Raw genomic sequence first — 20,694 nt, forward strand, 5'->3', positions numbered from 1 at the left:
TTTCTGGATAATTCCTATACATCCTTTTCTTTAGTATAAAGATACATGTATTCCCCAAGAGCAGTAAGAGGAAAGAAACCCGACCGAGTGAGCACAGTCAGAAACACGCGGGAAGTATGAGTGGGAGGCAGACTGTGCCCTTGGCCGAGGGGTCGAGGTTGCAAGAGTTGAGGGCAATTCTGTTCTACTGAATTCTTGAAAATATAAAAGTTATATTCTCCTCTCAGTTTACACACTTTGACTTTTATGCTCATGGGCTGTGACTAGAGGAGCAGTCCCGGGGGGCCGGCCAGCCCCCGCTGCACCCTGACGGTGACTCTGAGGCCAGCGCCCCTGTGCCTGCAAGGACCCAGCCACGACATGAATCTATACATACGCTTGAAAACACGGAAGTACGAGCAACAGCTGGGGGCGTTTTCCAAGATGCGTCAAAGAAGAGACCCCATCAGGGGACATGTATTATTTTTATGACTTTCTCTTAACTTCCTCTTGAGAAACACGTCTTATCATCCTGGAGAGCTCGGGAAGGAGGAGATGGATGGAGGCGTGAACAGGAAACGGAACACCCATGTCACCTCCTGGCTCCTTCTAAAACCGTGAGAGAGGCGGAACGCGGCAGTGATCCCCCGTGCGTGAAGCTCTTCACCTCCCTACCACATTTTAGTTTTAGATAATTTTGGTTAATTCTCCACATTCTAAATCCTAGGGTTATCTTCAGTTCATTTGTCCCAAACGGGACGGGTTTTCGCTGTGTTTCTGAGCTTGTAAGAGCCCCCACGCCCTCTCCGCGCCACCCAGCGAAGGAGCATGCCTCGCCTTTCTGGTCACTGGGCACTTGTCCCTCTCTCACTCCATTCCTGAGCCACCCACGCGCACGAAGGGGAGCAGCCGTGGTGCACGAGCCGCAGGCTCGCTGCCATGCACAAGGAGGCCGGGAAGCCGCGGGGGAGCCGGGAGGGCAGCCTCCGACGGGCCTCCCAGGTTTGGGCAGTGACAGCGGGCTCGGCAAGAGCCGATTTTACTCACTGCTGTTGAAGGCACATCAGAGCGAAGATGGACGTGGAATGTAAGAACTCGAGCTGGTCCAGCTCCCTCCTCTGCCGCTCACTACGTGGGCGGAGCTGCAGGCACCGGAGGCCTGGCCCCTCTTGGAGACCACATACCAGGATCGCGAGGATGTGCCAGGTAAAGACCCTGCACGGGAAAGCACTCTGCACGCACGCTGGCTGGGCTTCTCGTGGAGGCAGCGCCCACCGAGTGGTGCCAGGGGACAGGAGCCCGTCGGGGGACAGGCGGGGAACCATGTCAGCACCTGGCTACGCAGCCTACTGCAAGGTGTGGCTCCTCTCCAGGTCCCCGTGCTCAGCGCTGCCTGTGGCCCTGTGGCTGCCCCGGTAAAGCTGGGAATGGCGGGTAGGATGGTGCCAGTGGCCAGAGCTCCTTGCAGGTTATTGGAACTTCTCAAGTCACTGGCCTTTAACTATTTGAAAACGTATGTGAAATAAAGTCAGCTCTTCATGATGTGGGCTGATGGAGGCCCTAAACAGCCACCCTGCACCAGCCTCCTCCAGGGTTCAGAATCAGGTACGGTGAGCACCTAGAATTCTATGTTTGGTTGTGGGTTTTCAGGCAATTTACCCTCCTGCTTCTGTTGTGCTGAGGCTTGTAATGCAACGGGTCACATGTGGAAGTGGGCATGAAGCATGGGCCGGACTTCTCTGTGCTGGTCCGGGGCTAACCCTGCGGACAGTCCGCAGACGGAATATGCGAGAACTTCAGGACTCAGCAGGACCCGTTCTTCACATGACCAACGTTCTACCGGGGAGAATGTGTACGTGATGAAAAAGCGTAGGTTCACATGCTAAGGAAAAGACCGCACTTAGAAAGAGTTTGGGGAGGAGACCGAAGAACCTCAGTTTTCTTTCCGCGGTTTTCTGTTGTCAGTCTGCCCTCTGCAAAGTGGGGGTAACAGACACCAGATGGAGCACTGGCCGGTCGGCGCCGGCCCCGATGTCTAGCCCTGCAGGGGAGGCATGGGCCCAGCAGGCAGAGGCCGCGCAGTGGACTGGCCCACGTGCCCTTTTGGTGTCTCCATGAACTTTCTGAAATGTTGTGGGTGTGAATTTTACCTCCCTTGAGTCAGACTGTTTTAAACAATTTATCCTCAACAGTTACCATTAGGAAACCAAAAAAATATCATAAACAAAAATCATGTAGGGTTTCTTCTCCACCTTCATGACTACAATTTGATGTGCATAGAACTCGGGGGATTACGACGTTATAATTAGCAGCACTAGCTTTTTTAGTATGTTATCTCTAAAAAATATGTCTGAGACACAAGTCTGAGATCTTTCAATATCTAGTCCTGATTGTGTTACTATTGTTCTTCTAGCCTTTCAAGTAAGCCATGGGCAAGCAAATACACAACCGATCTAAAAAAAACAAGTGACGGCGGAGCCCAGGGAGTCCCGCCACCCCGAGCCAGGGCTGGGAGCACCTCCCTCAGCGGCGGACGGCACCCAGGGGGTCCCGCAGCAGGAGGCGGGCGGAGCGGGGGGCTGTCCGGGATTCCGTGCAGCTCTGTGTCCATGGGGGCAGCAGCTGGGTGGTGCGGTTCTCTCGCCCAGACCGGAGGCTCCTTCTAGACTCTTCCCAGCCAGACCTTTGTTCTTCGTAGCATATGGTTCCCGTCTTCTTCGTAGGTTTGGGATGATCTGAGGATTTCGTTTTGACACCAGCCACTGAAGCTGGTGTGGATTGTCAGCTTGCTGAGCTGGTCAACTCCTGGGGCCTGACCAGTGGAGATTTGGTCCATTCAGATGTGCAGAGGAGCTTAGGAAATGAGGAGAATCCCGGACTGACTTCAAGAGACCACTGGTTTCATAACGCCATGTTCCTGGAAAGCTGAGGGAATCGAGCAGATGGGAAGGTGGGAAGGAAGCAGACACCCTGGGGTGAGGCTGTGCAGGCGGCTGGGGAGGAGCACAGGGCGGACGGAGGCCACCTCTCCACTCTGCTGACAGTGACCTTCTCCTTCCACATGACCCCTGCAGCCAGCCCACTTCCTGAGCCCAGGCAGAGGATGTGAGCCCCCTCCCCTCTGCCTTCATCCTCCTCCAACACCCCAGATGTGCTCTGGGGCAGATGGAGTGTCTTTCCTTCTGAGGTAGAAGAGAAGGGTCCCACCTGCCCAGGTGCTGGTCAGTCCAACAGCCTCTTACCCCGGAGATGAGCACCAGGGCCCCAGGACCCTCCCCGAGGTCTCCCTGCCTGTCCTGACAAACAGGGGCTGAACCCCAGGGCCTCTCAGCCACTGAAGCCCCTTGTTGAGCAGGAATGGAAGGAGAGTCGCTGATCTGAGAGGGGGAGGGCTGCCATCACGTGTGGCCAGAAGACCCCACCTCGTCACATTCCTTAATTGGGGTCCACTCGGTAATGTTGTTTGTGTTATTTTCAGTTTTAGGGGAACTTTCAGTTGAGGTCTGCCCATACCCACTGTCTCAGCAGTGGCTTCTGGGTTACCGGAGGCTAAAATGATCCAAGCAGAGATGGGCGCTCACAACCTTTGGCAGCATGAGCATGGAAAGAAGCCTGCTTCTTCCAAAGCCCAGAGGCCGTCCCCAGTGTCCTTCTCTTAGGGTCACAGAATGTTAGTGCACGAAAGAGTCATGGGTACGATTGCATCGAGGCTTTCCCATTGGAAGAGATGTGGGTCCAGAGAGTCGAGGCAGCCTGTTCGTGCCCCTGTGCCCTGGGAGGGAGGTGATTCCTGCATCTGTGGTCACCCTCGGCTTCCCACACCCCTCACGTGGTAACCCCACTCTCCAGAACTTGCGGATATTCTGGGGATTCAAAAACGGGCTAATCTGAAAGATCAGCCATCTGGGAGAGACGAAGATCCGAGTGAGGAAGGCCTGTCTCTGCTTCCAGGAGGAGAGGTGACTCTAGGCCCCCATGCTTCTGTGTGGGTAGGTGAGTCGGCTGGTGAAGGCTTGGTGGAAACCACCCGGCAGGACGGCACCCCGACTCACAAGGAGCCCCCAGCTCCCGGACTTGAAGGAGTGCTCGGAAGGGAGCCAGAACTGCGCTGGGGGGCGGGGGACACTGACTTCACTGATCAACGGCAGGTCTTTCCTAAATTCACATCTAATGGGAGGTCTGACTCCTGAGTGTTCTCCACTCATTAGCACAAATTGCGAGAGCGTAGGGCTGTCTCAGGGCAGAGCAGCGGGGCCTGGCTCACCAGGAAAGGGCCCCTCTACTCTTCCGTACTGAATTTGTCTCTCATTTTGCCCAACAGATGCAGACATGGTCTGATTCTATTTTGACTCGTTTTTTCCTTTCTCCACTCCACTGTGCGGAACCAGCAGGGCCTGGCGAAGGCGAGTTTGGGCCGAGACTGGAAGGAGAGGAGGTGGGTCGCGGACACGCCCCCAGGAGGAGGGGCAGGCAGCCTGCCCACCGCTGGGGAGACCCAGGAAAGACGTTGTTAACATTCTGTAATTTTATTAGTTGAAACTAATGTCATACTTCCTAAGTCTGACTGAGTTGTGTGCGGATAACCCCGTGTGGCCGGGGCTCCCGTGTTCCAGCAGAGGGTCAGCACGAGGAAATGTAGGTGCTGAGCTCTGACTCTGATTTCCACAGCACATGCACAAGCACACCTCATTTCGAGGACACTGCCCTCTTTACAGGCTGGGGGCCCGCGGACACCCCACGTCCAGCACGTCTGTTGACGCCAGTGTTCCCACAGCATCTGCTCACTTCCTGTCTCTGCATCTCCTTTGGTGATTCTCGCAATTTTCAACCTTTTTCATCATTATCGTATTTGTTATGATTTGTGATCAGTGATTAGAACTCCCTGAAAGCACAGACGATGGCTGGCGTGTTTTAGCAGCCAAGTATTCGTCTTCATGCACGTGTGTACATGGTGTAGACGTGATGTTATTGCACACTTACCGGACCACGGTAAACACGTGTAAACATGACCTGTACCTGCATCCGGAAACCGGACGAGTCGTTGGGTCTGCTTCGTCTCCCTGGCCTGGGACGGGGCCCACAGTGTCTCGGAGGTGTGTCTCTGTATGTAGATGTGTGTAATTTATACACATATGTACGCAACACACAGCTTACACAAACCATCTCCCAGCTGACCGCTGTGCACGTGTGGACCGGCTCTCGTGATCTCTCGTGTCCCGCGCCGTTTCGAGGGCCCTGCACCCTGGTTTTGGAGTGTGATCAGTGCGCTGGTCCTGAGCACGACGCCTGAGAAGTGTGCATGGTTTGTCCACCTGACCTGTGGGGGCCAGAGCTAGACTTGTTTTTTTTCAGGAGCAAACCTCCAGTACGTGGAACAGGGCCTGGTATGTGGACAGGGCTCCCAGAACGTTTGTAGCTCCAGTGAACTCAGTGAGGGAAAGCAGAGCTGGTGGGCAGACACCTCTCCCGAGGATCACGTGGAGGGGAGGTCTCAGGACTGGCGCCGGACCCCTCAACCTGTCTGCTGCGTGGCTCGGCCCCTCGTCTGGCTCGTCAGAAAACTCAGAAGTTCTGCGTCCCACTTGAGGTCTTGCATTAGGTCTTCGGGTCGGACGGTGAAGCCGCCCCACATGTGGAGAGGCAAGAGGGGTGAGGAAGTAGGCAGGAAGGCACTTGTTAAAAATCTTTACAAACTGTCTGAGGACGATCTCCGTCTTACTGATTTTAAATGCTCTCCATTGTATAAGTGAAACCATCCTTAAAGAATTCCCAGTAAGCCAAGGGAGATAAACTGATGGAAAAATAGGAGTTTTCACAAGGGACCCAAGTTACATAATAACTTGTAGAAATTGTGAGTTATGTTCCTTTCTTTTTTAAAAATATTTTTTCTTGCCATGAGAACTTTTTTTTTTTAAGATTTTATTTATTATTAGAGAGAGAGAGCACAAGCAGGGGGAGCGGCAGAGAGAGAAGCAGACTCCCCGCCAAGCAGGGAGCCTGATGTGGGACTGGATCCCAGGACCCTGAGATCATGACCTGAGCCGAAGACGCTTCACCGACTGAGCCACCCAGGCGCCCCAGTTCTGTTCTTTTCGACAGTGTTTGTTCATGAGGATCTGAGCCAGTGGAATATGCACGAACGAAGCTTTGAGGACCTTCTACTTGATGATATTTCTGGTCTCTGGCTTATCTAAATTTCGACTTAAAAATAAGATAGTCATATCCCCCCACCCAGAGAAGGAGCTATAGGAAGTCAGTAGCTCTCAGACTGAGACGGACTGACCCATATTAACCACCCTCTCTCCCACTCCCTCTCCCTCTCTGTCCTCTGTCTCTCTCTGTCTCTGTCTCTCTCTCTACCACACACACACACTCGCAGCTCACCGAGTTTCCAAATTTTACAGAATGGACTGGACACAAAGGTACTGCTCCAACCGGCATGTTTGGTTGGGAGGGAGCTTGAGATGACTCAGAGTCCCTGTTCTTCATTCCTACTCAACCATGGCTAATGCCCCTTGAATGGAAATAGTCTGATCTGTTTCTAAAAGCCCTTCGAAGACGAAAACAGCACAACAACTTTCGAGGGACCTAAGTTCAACAATCTTTGGGATCTGGAAATTTTGGTCTTTGAGTCCAAATCTTTAAATGCGTGACTTCTAATTCTGCCCTTTGTAAAGAACTGTGATGTATTCTTTTTGCCGACACACTGCTCTTTCGTACTATGTAATGCATTTCTTTTGGCAGGAGGTGCTGCCTGCTTAGTTTCTGTGTCTTCATGGGACATTTCATTTTGTTGAAGCGGACTCTCTCGTGCTCTGAGTCCCTCGTGTCAGTGAGGCCTCGATGTGGGCAGTATGCCGGCCACACGCAGCCGGGACCTCGGGCTCGGGATTGTGGACAAGCTTGAGTAGATGCGCGGTGAGGGCAGAGCCATGCAAAGAGCATCCCTAACACCAGACGCTGCTGGGAGCTCTGAACTGCATCCCTCTGTCCATCCTGCACCTTCTTTCAGCTTCCAGACAAGACAGCAAGCTGGACGAAGGGCTGGTGCTCGCCTCCTAAGCTTCGGCAGGCAAACTGAGGGCCAGTGAGGGCAGTGAACCCCCGAGGATACAGAGTACCCCCAGTTCAGAAAACACGCCTCATGCCTGGGCTTTACTCTACATTGAATAGCTGGCATTTGGAATAAAAATTACATTAAGAAGAGAAAACACTAATGATGTACTGTATGGTGACTAACATAACATAAGAAAATTAAATTAAATTAAAAAAAAAGAAAACATATAAGCTGGTAATTTCTTCCAGTGGACCTTAAAACAAACTGAACAAAAACATATTAAATCTATTCTCTTGTATCCTTTATTTCTCATTATTATGTAAAGAAAGGTTTTTCTCCAGCACTCCATGCATCTTGCTCGCATCTTAACCGTACATGATGTTACATCCTCAGCAAGTTTTCTGGTTTGGATTTAAGGGTCTGAAAATTCATGAAATATAAGCTATAATTACATCTTATACTCATGCAAGATTAGTTTGCGTGAAGAAAGTTTAATTTTTATCACAAACTTCTACCTAGAAATGTCTAGCTCTGTGTTTGCTCATTTCCAAGTGATCGAGCTGTACCCTCCAATATATCTGCACGCTAAGCCTCCTAAAATAATGCTTCCATGGATGTAGGGAAAGATTAACTTTTAAGATGATAAAAAATCATCCTATTCCTTCTCCCAACTGTGTCCACAGCCGTTCTCCAGTTGAAACCTTGCATACCAAACACATCATCTTTGTTTCTATGTTGGTCTCAGAACGCATTGCTGTTTCTGCTGACCATGGCAGAAAGCTGGTTCGCTAATGGTGATTTTCAGAGTCTGCATTTCAACTGCTTCCTCATCAGGGACAGTTCCCCGAGAACGACGTAAGAGGGTAATTGGCTAATCAGTATGGGGACAGCATCCTGAAGGGAGTCGGGGGCACTCGGAGGCCACAATGCAGACCCCTCACCACCTTCCTTCTGCCTTTGTCTTAGAGAAGTTCAAGCCCCTCTATTGCAGGTTGTCCCGATGCTTTAGCCACGTGGGTCCTACCGCATCATCCTGTTTGACAGAAAAACCATCCTGCAGGCGTTGCAGTTAAAAAAACATGTTTCTTTGAGGAGGAATTGATACAGGGTGGGTTTTGTCTTGAATTCCCTTCCACGAAAGTGGAGTTACGGCAGCGAGTGGCCTGCTAGCTGATCCAGGGGTCGCGTGAGGCTGCCGAGAAGCGTCCAGAGTCAGAACGTGAAGGCGCAGCGTGACGATAGGACAGAAGGCGGAGAGGAGCTGAGTGCACGCCGTGGGCAGCCGTGTGCCTCAGGGTGATTCTGTCTCTGCTCCTCAGGCTTCGCCTCGCCTGCGGTGACCGAATCGTTCATCCGGAAGGTTCTCACCGCCATTATTCACATTCCCCCCGTAGACCAGCCAGTTCCTCCCTCGCCGTGAGCTCCCGAGACGCCACCACACATGCAGCTGTGGGCACCCTGTCGCGCTCAGGACAGGAAGCATCTGCCGTTTTTCTAATCCGACCGAATGGTCAAGGGACTTGTCCCTCAGAGCCGAATTATCCAAAGTGCTCCAGGATTCAACAAAGCAGCACAGAAAGGACTTTGCACTTTTAGAAACGTATCTCAGAAGGAGGATATGTTAGGAAACGGTTCTGTGTTGAAGATGGCTGTGAACATGAGCATCTTCTCTAGTCTGGAAAGCACATCACTGTGTTCGTCCTCACGGAATTGTCTTTCCCGTCAGTGGACAGACCTGCACGTGCTCATAAGGACACACGTTTACACACACAGACAACGATGGTACAGATAGGTGTGCATACCATTTAAAGTTGTATTCTTTTTAGTGGGGTGAACTATGAAATTAAACCATAACTTACGAGGCATTAAGTGACCATGTTATCTAAATTTCTCAAATTGTAAGAATCCAAAAAATATTTACCACAGGATGTACAAAATCTGCTGTTAGAAAAGTCTATGATCCCTGAATATGACTTTCTTACCTTTAATATAACAAGGGAACTTTCATTTAATAAATGCAGACTAGGCCATGCCAATGTATTTTGAAAATATAATCCTCCATGCAAAAGACCAGGCCAACTGGACAAAATATAATTTTGATGAATTAAATTTGAATTTAATGTAATCTGAAATGAATTACTCAGATATTCTTCCCTGTTGTTCAAACAAGCAGAAAGTGATAAAAAGAACACGAGCAGAGTTTGACCACATAACCACCACTTACTGAAAATCATCGAATCTTTCTGGGCCTGACCTTTTAGTGAGCACAACAGTGAAATGGTTTCTACCTATCTCACACAAGCACTGAAGATCCAGCATAATCCCGAACCTTAATATACACGCTAGATGTGTACATTGTTGGCAATATTTTGTTCATAGGTAACTACGATGCCGGAGGATCCTTGGAATTAAAATAACTATCTAATTTCCAGGTTACAAATAATGGTCCTTCTATAATCTGGGGGCCCCGTTGTAATAATCTGGGGGTTTATCTAAAACAAAACCGCCTGGACCGCACAGTCCAATTCATGTTAGAGCATACGCCGCACCAGATAAAACAGTGACCCCATCCCACGAGCAGAAATGGACCATGCATCTGCTCGTAAGGCTGATGTTGTGTGGCCCTTTCACGATGCCTGCTTCCTCATGTTAGACGGTGGCCCGCTGCTTGTGGACGTGCATGTGTGTGAGCCAGACTCTTGGCATTGTCTGGAATGCTCTCCTCTGCCTGGTTCACGCTTGCGTTACTTCTCTCTTAACTGAAGTCACTGTCTCTGCCTCTATTTGCTAAGATAAAGGCACAATCCACCTTGGAGGGAACCCGCTGACAGCTCGGGATATGATGGCCACTGAGAGCAGAAACCAAGGAACATGAAAGATTGACTCAAGAGGGTGACCCAGAGCTCCGGCCACCAGACAAAAGAGGGACAGCCCCTGCTTCTCACAAGCGTATGATTTCTGCCAAATCGACTCAAGCCGTGGGCAGAGGCACGCAGTATGGGATGCCCTGGACTCACTCTGCGTTTCTCACCCTAAAGATGTTATCAATGCCGGCACTCAACCTTTGTTGGCGGTGACTTTGGCACTGAATTTACCAGGGAGGTAAAATAGAACGTATTTGGTAAGTGAGGACATGGAAACAGGAGATTGTCAGGTATATGGGTGCTTGATCAGCAAATCACTTGGCCCATGGGGGTCTTGGACCACGTGATCATGGGGGCCCTCCAACAGACTTCTCTGTATTACAGCAAATCTTGGTGAAGCAATCTCTAGATAAGAGGAACCTAAAGTGATTTCTTCTTAGGAAAGATACTTTTGCTTGACTCAGAAATCGAGCCAGCCTTTGGTGCTTCCCTGCAGAGAACTAGCAATAACCAGAACCACAGTGGAATGTTGTCCACGTGGGTCATCACTGTTTGATCCGAGTGACTCCTCAGGACCTAGGATTCACACGGGAGCCCCTCTGAAAGGGGGTAGATTGTTACACTTCGCTGCCAAGGATACTCAGTCAATCGGATGCATTAGTCTTAGAAGGTGCTTAGCTGGGGAGCTGGATGCTGAATATGAATTCTGAATCCAGGAACCTGACAAATGATTATTTATCCTCTTAATGGGCACTTGCCTTCCAACTATGTCCTTGTATGCTTCAGATTCTCACTCAGTGTTTGCTGGTCACCGTGTAGTTGGGTCCTACAGATAGACACTCAGGGCCTGCATCATCCTAATGTAGCCATTCACTTCATGGTTCTATCATACATCCACTTATGCTCATTTACTTGAATGTTTCTAGAAAAATGTCGTTAGTTTTGATCTTCTATCTCACTTTTAAAAACAATTATGTTCTAAGCATTCAAGTTAGAATAATAATTAAAAAAAAACCCTGTCTCAATGTCCACAATAGCCAAACTATGGAAAGAGCAGATATGTCCTTCAACAGACAAATGGATAAAGAAGATGTGGTCCATATACACAATGGAATATTACTCAGCCATCAGAAAGGATGAATATTTACCATTTGTATCGACCTGGATGGAACTCGAGGGTATTATGCTGAGTGAAATAAGTCAAACAGAGAAAGACAATTGTCATATGGTTTCACTCATATGTGAAATATAAGAAACAGCACAGAGGATCATAGGGGAAGGGAGGGGAAAATAAAATAAGATGAAAACAGAGAGGGAGACAAAGCATAAGAGGCTCTGGACTCCGAGAAACAAACTGAGGGTTGCTGGAGGGAAAGTTGGGGGGATGGGGTCACTGGGTGATGGTGTAAAGGAGGGCACGTGATGTAATGAGCACTGGGTGTTATATGCAACTAATGAATTATTGAACACTGAATCTGAAGCTAATGATGTACTGTATGTTGGCTAATTGAACTGAAGTAAAAAGAAAAGAGACAAACCATATCTGGTTGCATTCTAAAGCTATTTCATTAAGTCTCTGCTTCTTTAAATTACGTCAGTTTGTACTTTAAAAGTAGATTATTTAAAATATTAGCCTAAGTAAACTAAAACTGAAAGTTTAATTCTAGCAAATGAAGAGCAGAACCTACAATGTGGTTAAGACCCTCGGTTAAATTTTGCGTATTTGCAAACCTGTCCTACCAGAGCCCAGGGCACACAAACACCCACGCTTTGAATAGTGCTGCCCGCTTCTGTCCGAGCACAGAAGGGCATCTGGAGGAGCGATACTGCTCACACCATCTTTATAAGGAGCTACGGTCAGGTGATAAACCAGGAACCAGCTTCAGAAGTTAATGACTTTGCCCCAAACTGCACACATTAGGAAAGTGTCCACAGGCAATTTGCCAAATGGGTCTACTTCCCAAGGTTCCACACACCGTGTTCCAGGAAGGTACCGCCTGTGATTCTCAGCACGCAGCTCCGTCTAGTCAGTGACACGGGGGTGCGGGCTCACGGTCCATGCAGTGGAGCGGGCGGTGCCTACGTGTGTGCTCTGATGCACATCATCGGACTGTCCCCACAGTCTCAATGCTCTCAGTGTCGTGACAGGAGGAACAGTCTGGGGACCCCACACTTTGATGTATGAGATCTGTGTGCACACACGTATGCACGCAGGTGTGTATGGACATGTGTGCATACCTGCGTGAATGGAACGGTGACCTCAACCTGCTCCAGCAATCATAAAATTCAGGTTCCTGAAGGAGAACATTAATTTATGTCCTCCGCACAGTAGCAACAACCAGCCTCACACCTGCCCCATCTAAAACAGCTCTCCGCACTGGCTGAAGCTTCTGTCCTTTGTATCGAGAAATTAGCTCTCCCAGAATTCAGAGTATTGAAGAGCTTTGAGTCCAAGGAGGAAGCATAAGAGAACACACTCCCTTTGCTTTTAAACACATTTGGCATTTCTCTGAGGCAAACTCTAAGCCAATAAAGACTAAATCTAGATTCTTCAGAAAATTCCCACCTTTTTCTAGAAAACAAATGACTTTTAGGAAAGGATTATCTTTCAGATCATATTTATGAGTCTGACACTAAGAGAAAACTGGCTATAAAAACAAAACAACCTTAAATCTATTGCCCAAAGCATGGTCACCACCCTGTGCACAAGCCTTTGCACATGTGTGTCTCGCTCACGACGCTGGACGCCCCAGGTCAGAAACACGGTTCTCAGATGCGAAGCAGATGACACGTTGATAAACTATTCCATTTCACAATATTCCTTCCCACCCCGATCTGTGACAAAAGGTGCAGCTTTGTCCATTGACAGACAAGAATGACGCCCCTGTTGGTGCCCCAGGGGTCTTGCCGAGCTTTCAGCCCCTGGGAAGGCAAGCAGCTACCCATCCCCACACCGCCACTTGGGCTGATACAGTATGCCTTGGGTAGAACCTAAGTTGCTGCCCTAAGTTTCTGGATAAAGTAGCTAAGATAAGCTAGTCAAATGTGCGCTCGGTGAGCACCATGCACATCAGTGATGAGCAGTCTGAACTTGAGTGAGAGCATCTACTGTCTGGGAGACAAGGAAAGGAATGCTTTCCAACCAGTGTGCTAAGGACACATGAATCGATATTCGTTTTAGCCTTGACCAGGCAGACTTATTTCGTGAGTAAGAATCGCGAACGTGTCCTGAATAGCAACACCGGGAACTCCACGTCGACACACTGGCCCCAATCACCACTTGATGCGTGCTACTATTTTAAAGATTACCATTGTCTTCCTCGTCGTCGTCGTCGTCGTCCTCCTCCTCCTCATCCTCCTCCTCGTCCTCCACGTCCTCCCCATCCTCGTCGTCATCGTCCTCCTCCTCCTCGAGCTCCTCCTCTTCCTCCCGGTCCCCCTCCTCGTCCTCCTCATCCTCCTCCCTGTGCTCGTCCTCGTCTTCCGAGAACTCTTCCTCCTCGTCCTCCTCCTTCTCGTCCACGTCCTCTGAACCCTCGCTCTCGTAGCACTCATCCACCGAGGAGCTGTCGGCTTTCACGGCAAACGGTTTCCGCTTCGGAGCAGGTTCTTGGGGCTGCTTATCCTGTGTTTTTCTTTTTTTAGCCAAGGGGCAGCCATATACGCTGTGTAGAGAGAGAGAGAGATCTGTGTCACTATCTTTGGAGGTTAGAGCAACAGGAACCCTGGTCCGGGAGCTAAGGCTTAGCACGAGCACCATCGACGCAGGTGCAGAGGGTCTGAGCTCACACACACACATGAACACGCACACATTCCCCTGGTCACCACCACACTCGTCTCCCCTCCCAGCCCTTGGTTATGGCCATCACACGATAACGCAGAGGTCCCATGGAGTTCAGGAGGACTTTTTGTGAGGCATTGCCTCCAAATCATGCAGGTGACGACACAAATTCACTTTGTTAAACATCTGGCCGAATACGCATTCTGTGTGATGCACATTTTACAAGGAGCCTTAGTTCATGCACAGTATATTAACAAACGCCCACTTACGTGAAATATAAAAATATGTGTGTTGTGAGGAAGTTTTGGATGTATTTGGATTTTTCTGTTCTACAGACAAAATGGCATCTGTAAACATAACGAAGTCCTCAAAGAAGATGAACCGTGAACACCGATTGCTGAGAACAGCCGCACAATTTAAACATACAAGGAATTTCGTCAGTCCAATCCCAACTTTACAGAAAACAAACTCAGTGTTGGACACAGTCGTCCCTAAACCATGCTGAAGTTGGCCCAAACTCGGGCAAGACACTTAGAGCAGGACCCCCACCCTTTCTCCCAGGAAGGACAATTTTCCAAAGTGACGTTGCTAATTACAGTTCTTGTCTTCCTGGATACCCTATAGATACACCACAGGGAATAAGGGGGGAAGACACGGAGGCACAAAGACAGGTGTTCCTTTTGTCTAAAATGAGATGTGTGATCTCTACGACTGACTGAACAGTCGGTAGGACTCTGATTAGTTTGTTTTCAGACCTGAAATGTGGAATATTTATCCAGTCTCACATGGACACATTTTCAGAGTCTCCTTGGTGCTGGACCCCGGGCCCTGCCAGACTCAGAGGGGAAGGACACAGACGTAGACAGGTGCGAATGAGACCGTGCTGGAAGCAAGCAGTGTGGTTTACGCGTGCACCGAATACCTCACGCACGGGCACGCAGGAAAGGGCTGTTGAATGAACGGACGGCGTGTGATAAAGGCATGGCGAGGGCGCTACATTCTGAAAAAAGAGGGAGGGACAGTGGGTCAAGGGAGCTAGGACTTGCCCCAGAAGGCTGAGGCTGGGGGACTTTCGAAGGGGATGCATGGAGCTATTTAAATGCATTTCAAGCAAAACAGAGACTTTGCAAAGATGTGAACACAAGAAAGAGTCTGATCAGTGCAGAAAACAGACATAAAAACCAAACATGGGGGTTTAGCGTGTGTGACGGCGGGGCTGGCGGGAAGGTGGCAGGTGTGGGCCGAGGTTAGACGCCGCAGACCAGCCTGGGGACTTGGAGACGCGTCTCACCCCTGGGAGGGGCATGGGAGAGGGTAGGAGAGGCGGTCACTGTGCTGACCTGGTGTTGGCTGAGCGTCCTCAGAACCTCCGCCGGACACTCAAGTCCCTGGTGGGCTCTGGGGGCTCCCCAGCAGTGAGAAGAGGAGCCAGTTAGACCCACGGCAGAGGGGAGGGATGCGCACGTAGGAGGCATTCTGTTTGGAATATGATGCATTTGAGGTGCTGTGGCAGGTCTCACAGAGTGAGGGGTGGACAGATACTCGACTTTGTACTTCAGGGTCCCCAGCTGTAACCGAGCATCTTGCACGCTTGCTTTAGGGATGGAAGAAAAATGTTAGTGCAGTGCCTGGAGCCTACGCGGGACCCGGTGAAACATGGCGACTGCTCTTGGATCACCATCGCGATTTGCATTCCTGCTCAGGAAGCCAGCAATCCAGCAGGCTTGTCCCTCCGCACAGTTTGGACACTTACTATTGTGCTGTTTGTCACCCCTATCAACACTTCCCAGATAATTCAGACCGGGAATGAAAGGGAATGGTAAGGATTTCATGTCTTAGAAAATGATTTCTTCTGGTTGCTTGGGTGCATTTCATATTCTAGTAAAGACGACATGATTCGTCTGATGCCCTGGAGGACGCTGGCATGCATCGGTGCCCAGAGTTGAGGGACTTCATGCCCATCCTAGCGTGTGACTGTGGTCAGTCCCTTCTTCAGTGTGGATGTCCCTTTCTTCATCCGTAAAGTGAGGGCCACTGGGTGACTGCTGAGACTCCACCACCTCCAAAACCCAGGATGATTGGTCACCTGCCTTTTGAAACTTAGCATCTCTTAGAAACGTAATAATCGAAACAAGAATAATACTTACTATAACCAGAAAAAACCTGAAGAGAATATATATTGGTCTATATAGCATTTCTAAGATGAAATAAACAGAGTTCTGAGCTTTCTTTTGTGTGACTCTTTCCACGCACCGGGGAGACTGAGTCAGGGGCCTCAGACACACATGGCAGCACCTTGGAGGACTGGCTCCCCCTGCCTTGCTGTCCACCCCCTCGTGCTGAATGACCACCTGACAGCGAGTCAAGCCCGAGCTCCACAGCAGTCAGGCTTCTGGGGAGATGGCCCTGGTCAGGAGACTGCTAACGTGCCCAGTCTGTGTTTGTCCAAATGAAGACTTAGCAGTAAGCGCACTTGCTCTTGCAGAGTCGGCCCGCAGCGTCCAGCTCATGATGCCTGCTGGTCCCTGCCCATCAGGAGCTCTGTTCTGCATCAGGTTACCTGCACAGCAGGTGCCCACCAAAACAGAACACCAGGCCTCCCGTTGACCATCAGACTCATCTAGATTGCTGGGAAGTGATGTACAACCAGCCAACTCTGCTACTCTGCGATGCTCCTCAAAATGCTCCACCCCAACTGGCACTGGGAGACTCCTTCAGACGGATAAGCCCGCACCACGGCTGGGGTTCCTGTTTTATCTCCCCTCCCATCCGCACACACTTAGCTGCCTGAGATCTCCAGAGGGCCCACTGGCTCAGACCTTAAACGGCCAGGGAGGAGTGTGCAGATTATCCTTAAAACAGAGGCTGCAATTAGAAGTTCACAGACTGGACTTTGCTCTGGATAGACAGGCCGCTGGGATTCTGGAAGGCGGCCTCTCTGGCTAAAATAACATCTGGAAGCCTGGGGTCTGAGCCGCAGGACGTTGTAAGTGGGGGTCAGGGGGCGTCTGGCCATCGGGATGGCCCCTCTTGTTCCCGTGGTCAGGACAGGAACCACGGCCCAGCCCCTCCTGCTCTGGTTCATTTTCCCATCTCTGGTGCCCACCACGGCTCCCTGTCCTCTCGAGCCCTCTGCGGTGGCGAGCCAGGGGCGTGGCGGGGGGGGGGGGAAGGAAAGGAGGGAGAGTAGAAACATCGCTGAGTCAGATGGTGGGAGAAGCGTGGGTGTCTGCCAGTCACCGCCTGAGCCGAGCCTCACCTAGCGGGTTCCGGTGTCAGCACATGACACATTTGTCAGACAGGGTAATGACATGGAGGGAACAGCTTTTCCAGAGCCCCGCATTCCTGGCTCGGCTCTGTTGACACCTGGATGGGCTCCCGGACACTGGCCGGGCCTCAGTTTGCCTATCTGTGTAATGAAAGCGTTGCCGGTCCCTTGACTGCTACAGTTTCAAAGCATTCAAAATTCCTAAGTGATCTCCTTATTGTTCCTAGTGAAGTATAAATTCTATCATCTCCTACTCTGTTTCTATTTATGATTTTGGAAACCATTTCAATTAAACTCCGTACTGTTGGAGTTAGCTGGCCTCAAACATCCAGTAACTACTGCTAATTCGCATGGCTTGATGCTCAAAGTCTTTCCCTGTGTCCCTTAAGATTAACGGTAAATCATGTCGCACACTTAACTGCAAACGCATTCCGTTTGCCCCTTTCCTATCGGATCCAGTCTCACTGGCCACCAGCTCCTGGTGCCTACTTTACATTTGGGAGCAAAATCCAAGCCCAAAAGGGAGATTTTATTCATGTGTCAGATAGCAGGTGGATCGAGAACCTGCTCGAGTCCACAGAGGCCTCCTGGTCTATGAGACCCAGGGGTTCGGACTATTCCAGAGCGCGGCCTTGGAGGACAATTCTGCAGCGTGAGTCTGAGGAGCGTGGGTCCTCCGGAACCCACGTTCTGTGCGTACCCTGTCTGCTGATGAGGTGGCTAGCCAGCTGGGAGCAGAGAATCCGCACACCCACGAAGAGTGGGTGCTGCCTCCTCTCCATGGCTGGTGCTGCCAATCCAGGGGCTGTACAGGTCAGCGTGCTTCACACCTGTGTCCCACTCAGATTCATCTGGGCTTGCTGGTACCATCGCACATGAGTCTTTCTAGGCAGACAATAGAAACCCACAATCCCGGAATGTCTGCACTTTACAGAAAACACACGGAATGCACGGTAGAGTCTAGGAGTAACTGGGAAGCTGACACCAAGGGGAAGCTCCAGGTAAACGGACGAGGCAGGCGTGTGGCTGGCCGTCCCCCACACCTCCCCCATGCGGGAGCACCCGAGCTCAGCTGAGTGTCTGGGGTTCGTGTTGTTGCTTCAGTCCCCAATTCTGCTCCTCAGTAGGACAGTCAGCCTCCCCCAGCTGTGTATTTCCCATGGGGAACAGTGCAGCCCTGCTGATGGCCGGTGGTCAAGGAGTATTTGTTGAATGAACAGACCATAGTTTTCTCCATTTATTAAAAATGAAAGCACTTACCCCGTTCTGGTGTGATTATGGGTTCTCCTTCAAGAGACTGAGAAAACGGCCTGTGTTTAACAGCTTGTTACATTTCAGAGCTGGAGAGTCCGGTACAGTTCAGAAGCTCGTCATGTGTAGCTATTTAATTAAAATTAAAGAAAATTTAAAAAATTAACTCCTCAGTCATGCTAGTCACATTTCAAGGGTCCGGTAGCCGTAGGCGGTGGGTGGCTAGCATATTGGGGATTTCCACCACCACGACCAGTTCAGTGGGCGGGTCTGAGCCACAGTGGGTGCTCGGCAGGTATTTGCAGAATGAGCACCTGATGGAGAGGACAGTGGATACTGCAGGAAGAAGAGGAGAATGGCATAGGAAGGGCTGAACTTTGGGAGGTCGCCCAAGATTCCAGAGCTCTGACTTCAAGGGAGCTCAGTCTTCTCCTCCAGTCACTGAAGGGAGTGTGTTCAAGTCAAAGTAGCAACGTCAGACCAATCCACCCTGGAGGTCCAGGCCGATACCAGTGGGGAGGCCTTTAGTGAGCCCTGGAGATACCTCTGAGCAGAGCTCCCTGCACGCGTCGGCAGGTGCGGTGACGAGCCTCTGCACACCTCTGTGGTGTGGCGGCGACCGGGTGCCAAACCCTCGTCTGTGGGGTATGGACAGGCTCCTTATCTCCGGTACCCACTCCTCCACTCCAGCCCTTTATAAAATAGGCAACATTTGAAGATTACAGCAGATGCGCTTTCTACTTTTTCCCAAACAGCTGAAACTGCAGGGCGCCTGTTTCAGCCTCGCCGACCGAAGCCCCTGCAAGTTGCAGAGGGAAGAACGGCACTGAGCCGGCTGCTGGTTTCTCTCAGCTAGCACGTGTCCTGAGCATTACTGTGCCGCCCGCAGGCCTAAAGTTCCTCAGTCGTGGCAGCTTTTACAGTCCTTTTGGTGTTAACTTGATTTAAGCGATCTTGAGTCTTTCCTATCAGGTCATTCTAGAAAATTGGCTCTTTGCCCTCAGTGAACACTTCCATTTAAAATATCGCGTCTCACATGCTCTCCGGGCTGGTTGCTATACTATTTTTTAATGGTCTCTCACTTGACGTTTTCATTTATCTAATTTTAACATAAGCAGAGGATGAGGTCTCAGTAACCGACAGACAGATTTGGCGGCGTGTTCCTGTTTCATCTCTTCCTGAGGGCGTCAGTGAGAGAGGCAGGGCCACGAGGCAGGTGGCCAGACCGGGTCACGGACCGCAGGCGCTCTGGGTCACCTTCTCTCACGGACCACGGGTGACACTTTTCTTGTACTGCTTGAAGAGCTTCCGCTGTGCTGCAGTTAGAATCATTATTTGGAATAATGTAAATAATATTTGGACAGGATTCTGGAGCCCTGAGTTCTAACCCGGCTCGGCGAGAACGCCACGGCTCACGGAGCAGTTTCTTGCTGTCTTCGAATGTCTTCACAGATACTGATCCACAAACCCTCACAACGACTCCGTGCAATAGAAACGATTCTCACTCCCTTTCTAAGGGACGGAGGTTTCCAGCGACTTGCTGAGGGCCACACGGCCGAGTAATGCAGAACAGAGTGCTTGACATTCCCTTGTCCCCATGCCCTGCCCTTCTGAATTCTAGAGACAAGTGAAGCCTGCCCAGCTTACTGGGCTACTGTAAGGATCCACTCAAACTAGAAGGTGTCTGTTCTCCAGCGTCTATCCCATAGTCAGCAAGACTTAACCTTCTGAATGAGCGAGGCTGAGCGGCTCCTCCGTCCACGGTTAAGAACGTGCGTCACAGAGTAGCGCGGACACAGCCCCTAACCTCCCGGCACAGGAGCCGACAGTTGTCCGATGGAGGCGACAGGGCACCACGGCCGGGGTGGGGCAGGAGACAGACAGACACACGCGAGCAGCGTGGCTGCCCCTGGGGGAAGGATGGGCCAGGTCTCCACAGATGAAAGAGGCCGACGCCCTCCCACACACGGGGAGGGCTGTGAGCAGCGTTCAGCCGACATGGACGCAGACGACACGGTGATACGTGTGCCTAGATGCGTCTCAGGCTGCGCGTCTCGTCCGCAAGTCCCAAACCCCCCAGGGGGCGTCCAACTCTGCGTGAACTCCAGCCCACGAGGACTCCCCCCGTGTCGTCCCGAAGGAGCCTCTGCCTCACTGGTCCAAGTGTCCGTCCCTAGGCGTCTGTCCATCTGGGAAACCCGTCGCCCGCACCCCCTCACGGGACCTGCGCCGGATCCGCCACTCTCTGGGCCCGAGCTCTCCGTCCTCTGCAGCCTCTCGTGGGGGTGCGGCACTTCCTCCGGGCGCTCACGAGGAAGGGCATGTGAGGGGGACATGTTGGAGACTGCGTGTGAAGGTGTCCCTTCACTGCCCTGTCCATCATGGCCGCCTGCCCAGGGAAAAAGTTCTGACCAGCACCGCGCTTGCTGGGTACGTGCGCCGCTGCCTCCCTCGTGTCCAGTTCTTGGTGACCGGTCACAAAGTCCGGTACTAT

General features: G+C 51.0%; 1 protein-coding gene across 4 annotated transcripts in view; it reads right to left on the reverse strand.

Annotated features, from left to right (window-relative positions):
- Positions 1-20,694, reverse strand: part of LOC118007339 (myelin transcription factor 1-like protein) — a 138,663-nt gene that overhangs the window by 95,611 nt on the left and 22,358 nt on the right. For all 4 annotated transcript variants that reach the window (XM_035000368.1, XM_035000367.1, XM_035000369.1 and 1 more), the window contains exon 4: positions 13,210-13,565. In XM_035000368.1, the coding sequence (XP_034856259.1) occupies positions 13,210-13,565 (356 nt within the window). The remainder of the gene's footprint in view (positions 1-13,209; positions 13,566-20,694) is intronic.

Source organism: Mirounga leonina, unplaced genomic scaffold (genome assembly GCF_011800145.1).
Source record: "Mirounga leonina isolate KUSES-001 unplaced genomic scaffold, KU_Mleo_1.0 Mir_118, whole genome shotgun sequence".
NCBI lineage: Eukaryota > Metazoa > Chordata > Mammalia > Carnivora > Phocidae > Mirounga > Mirounga leonina.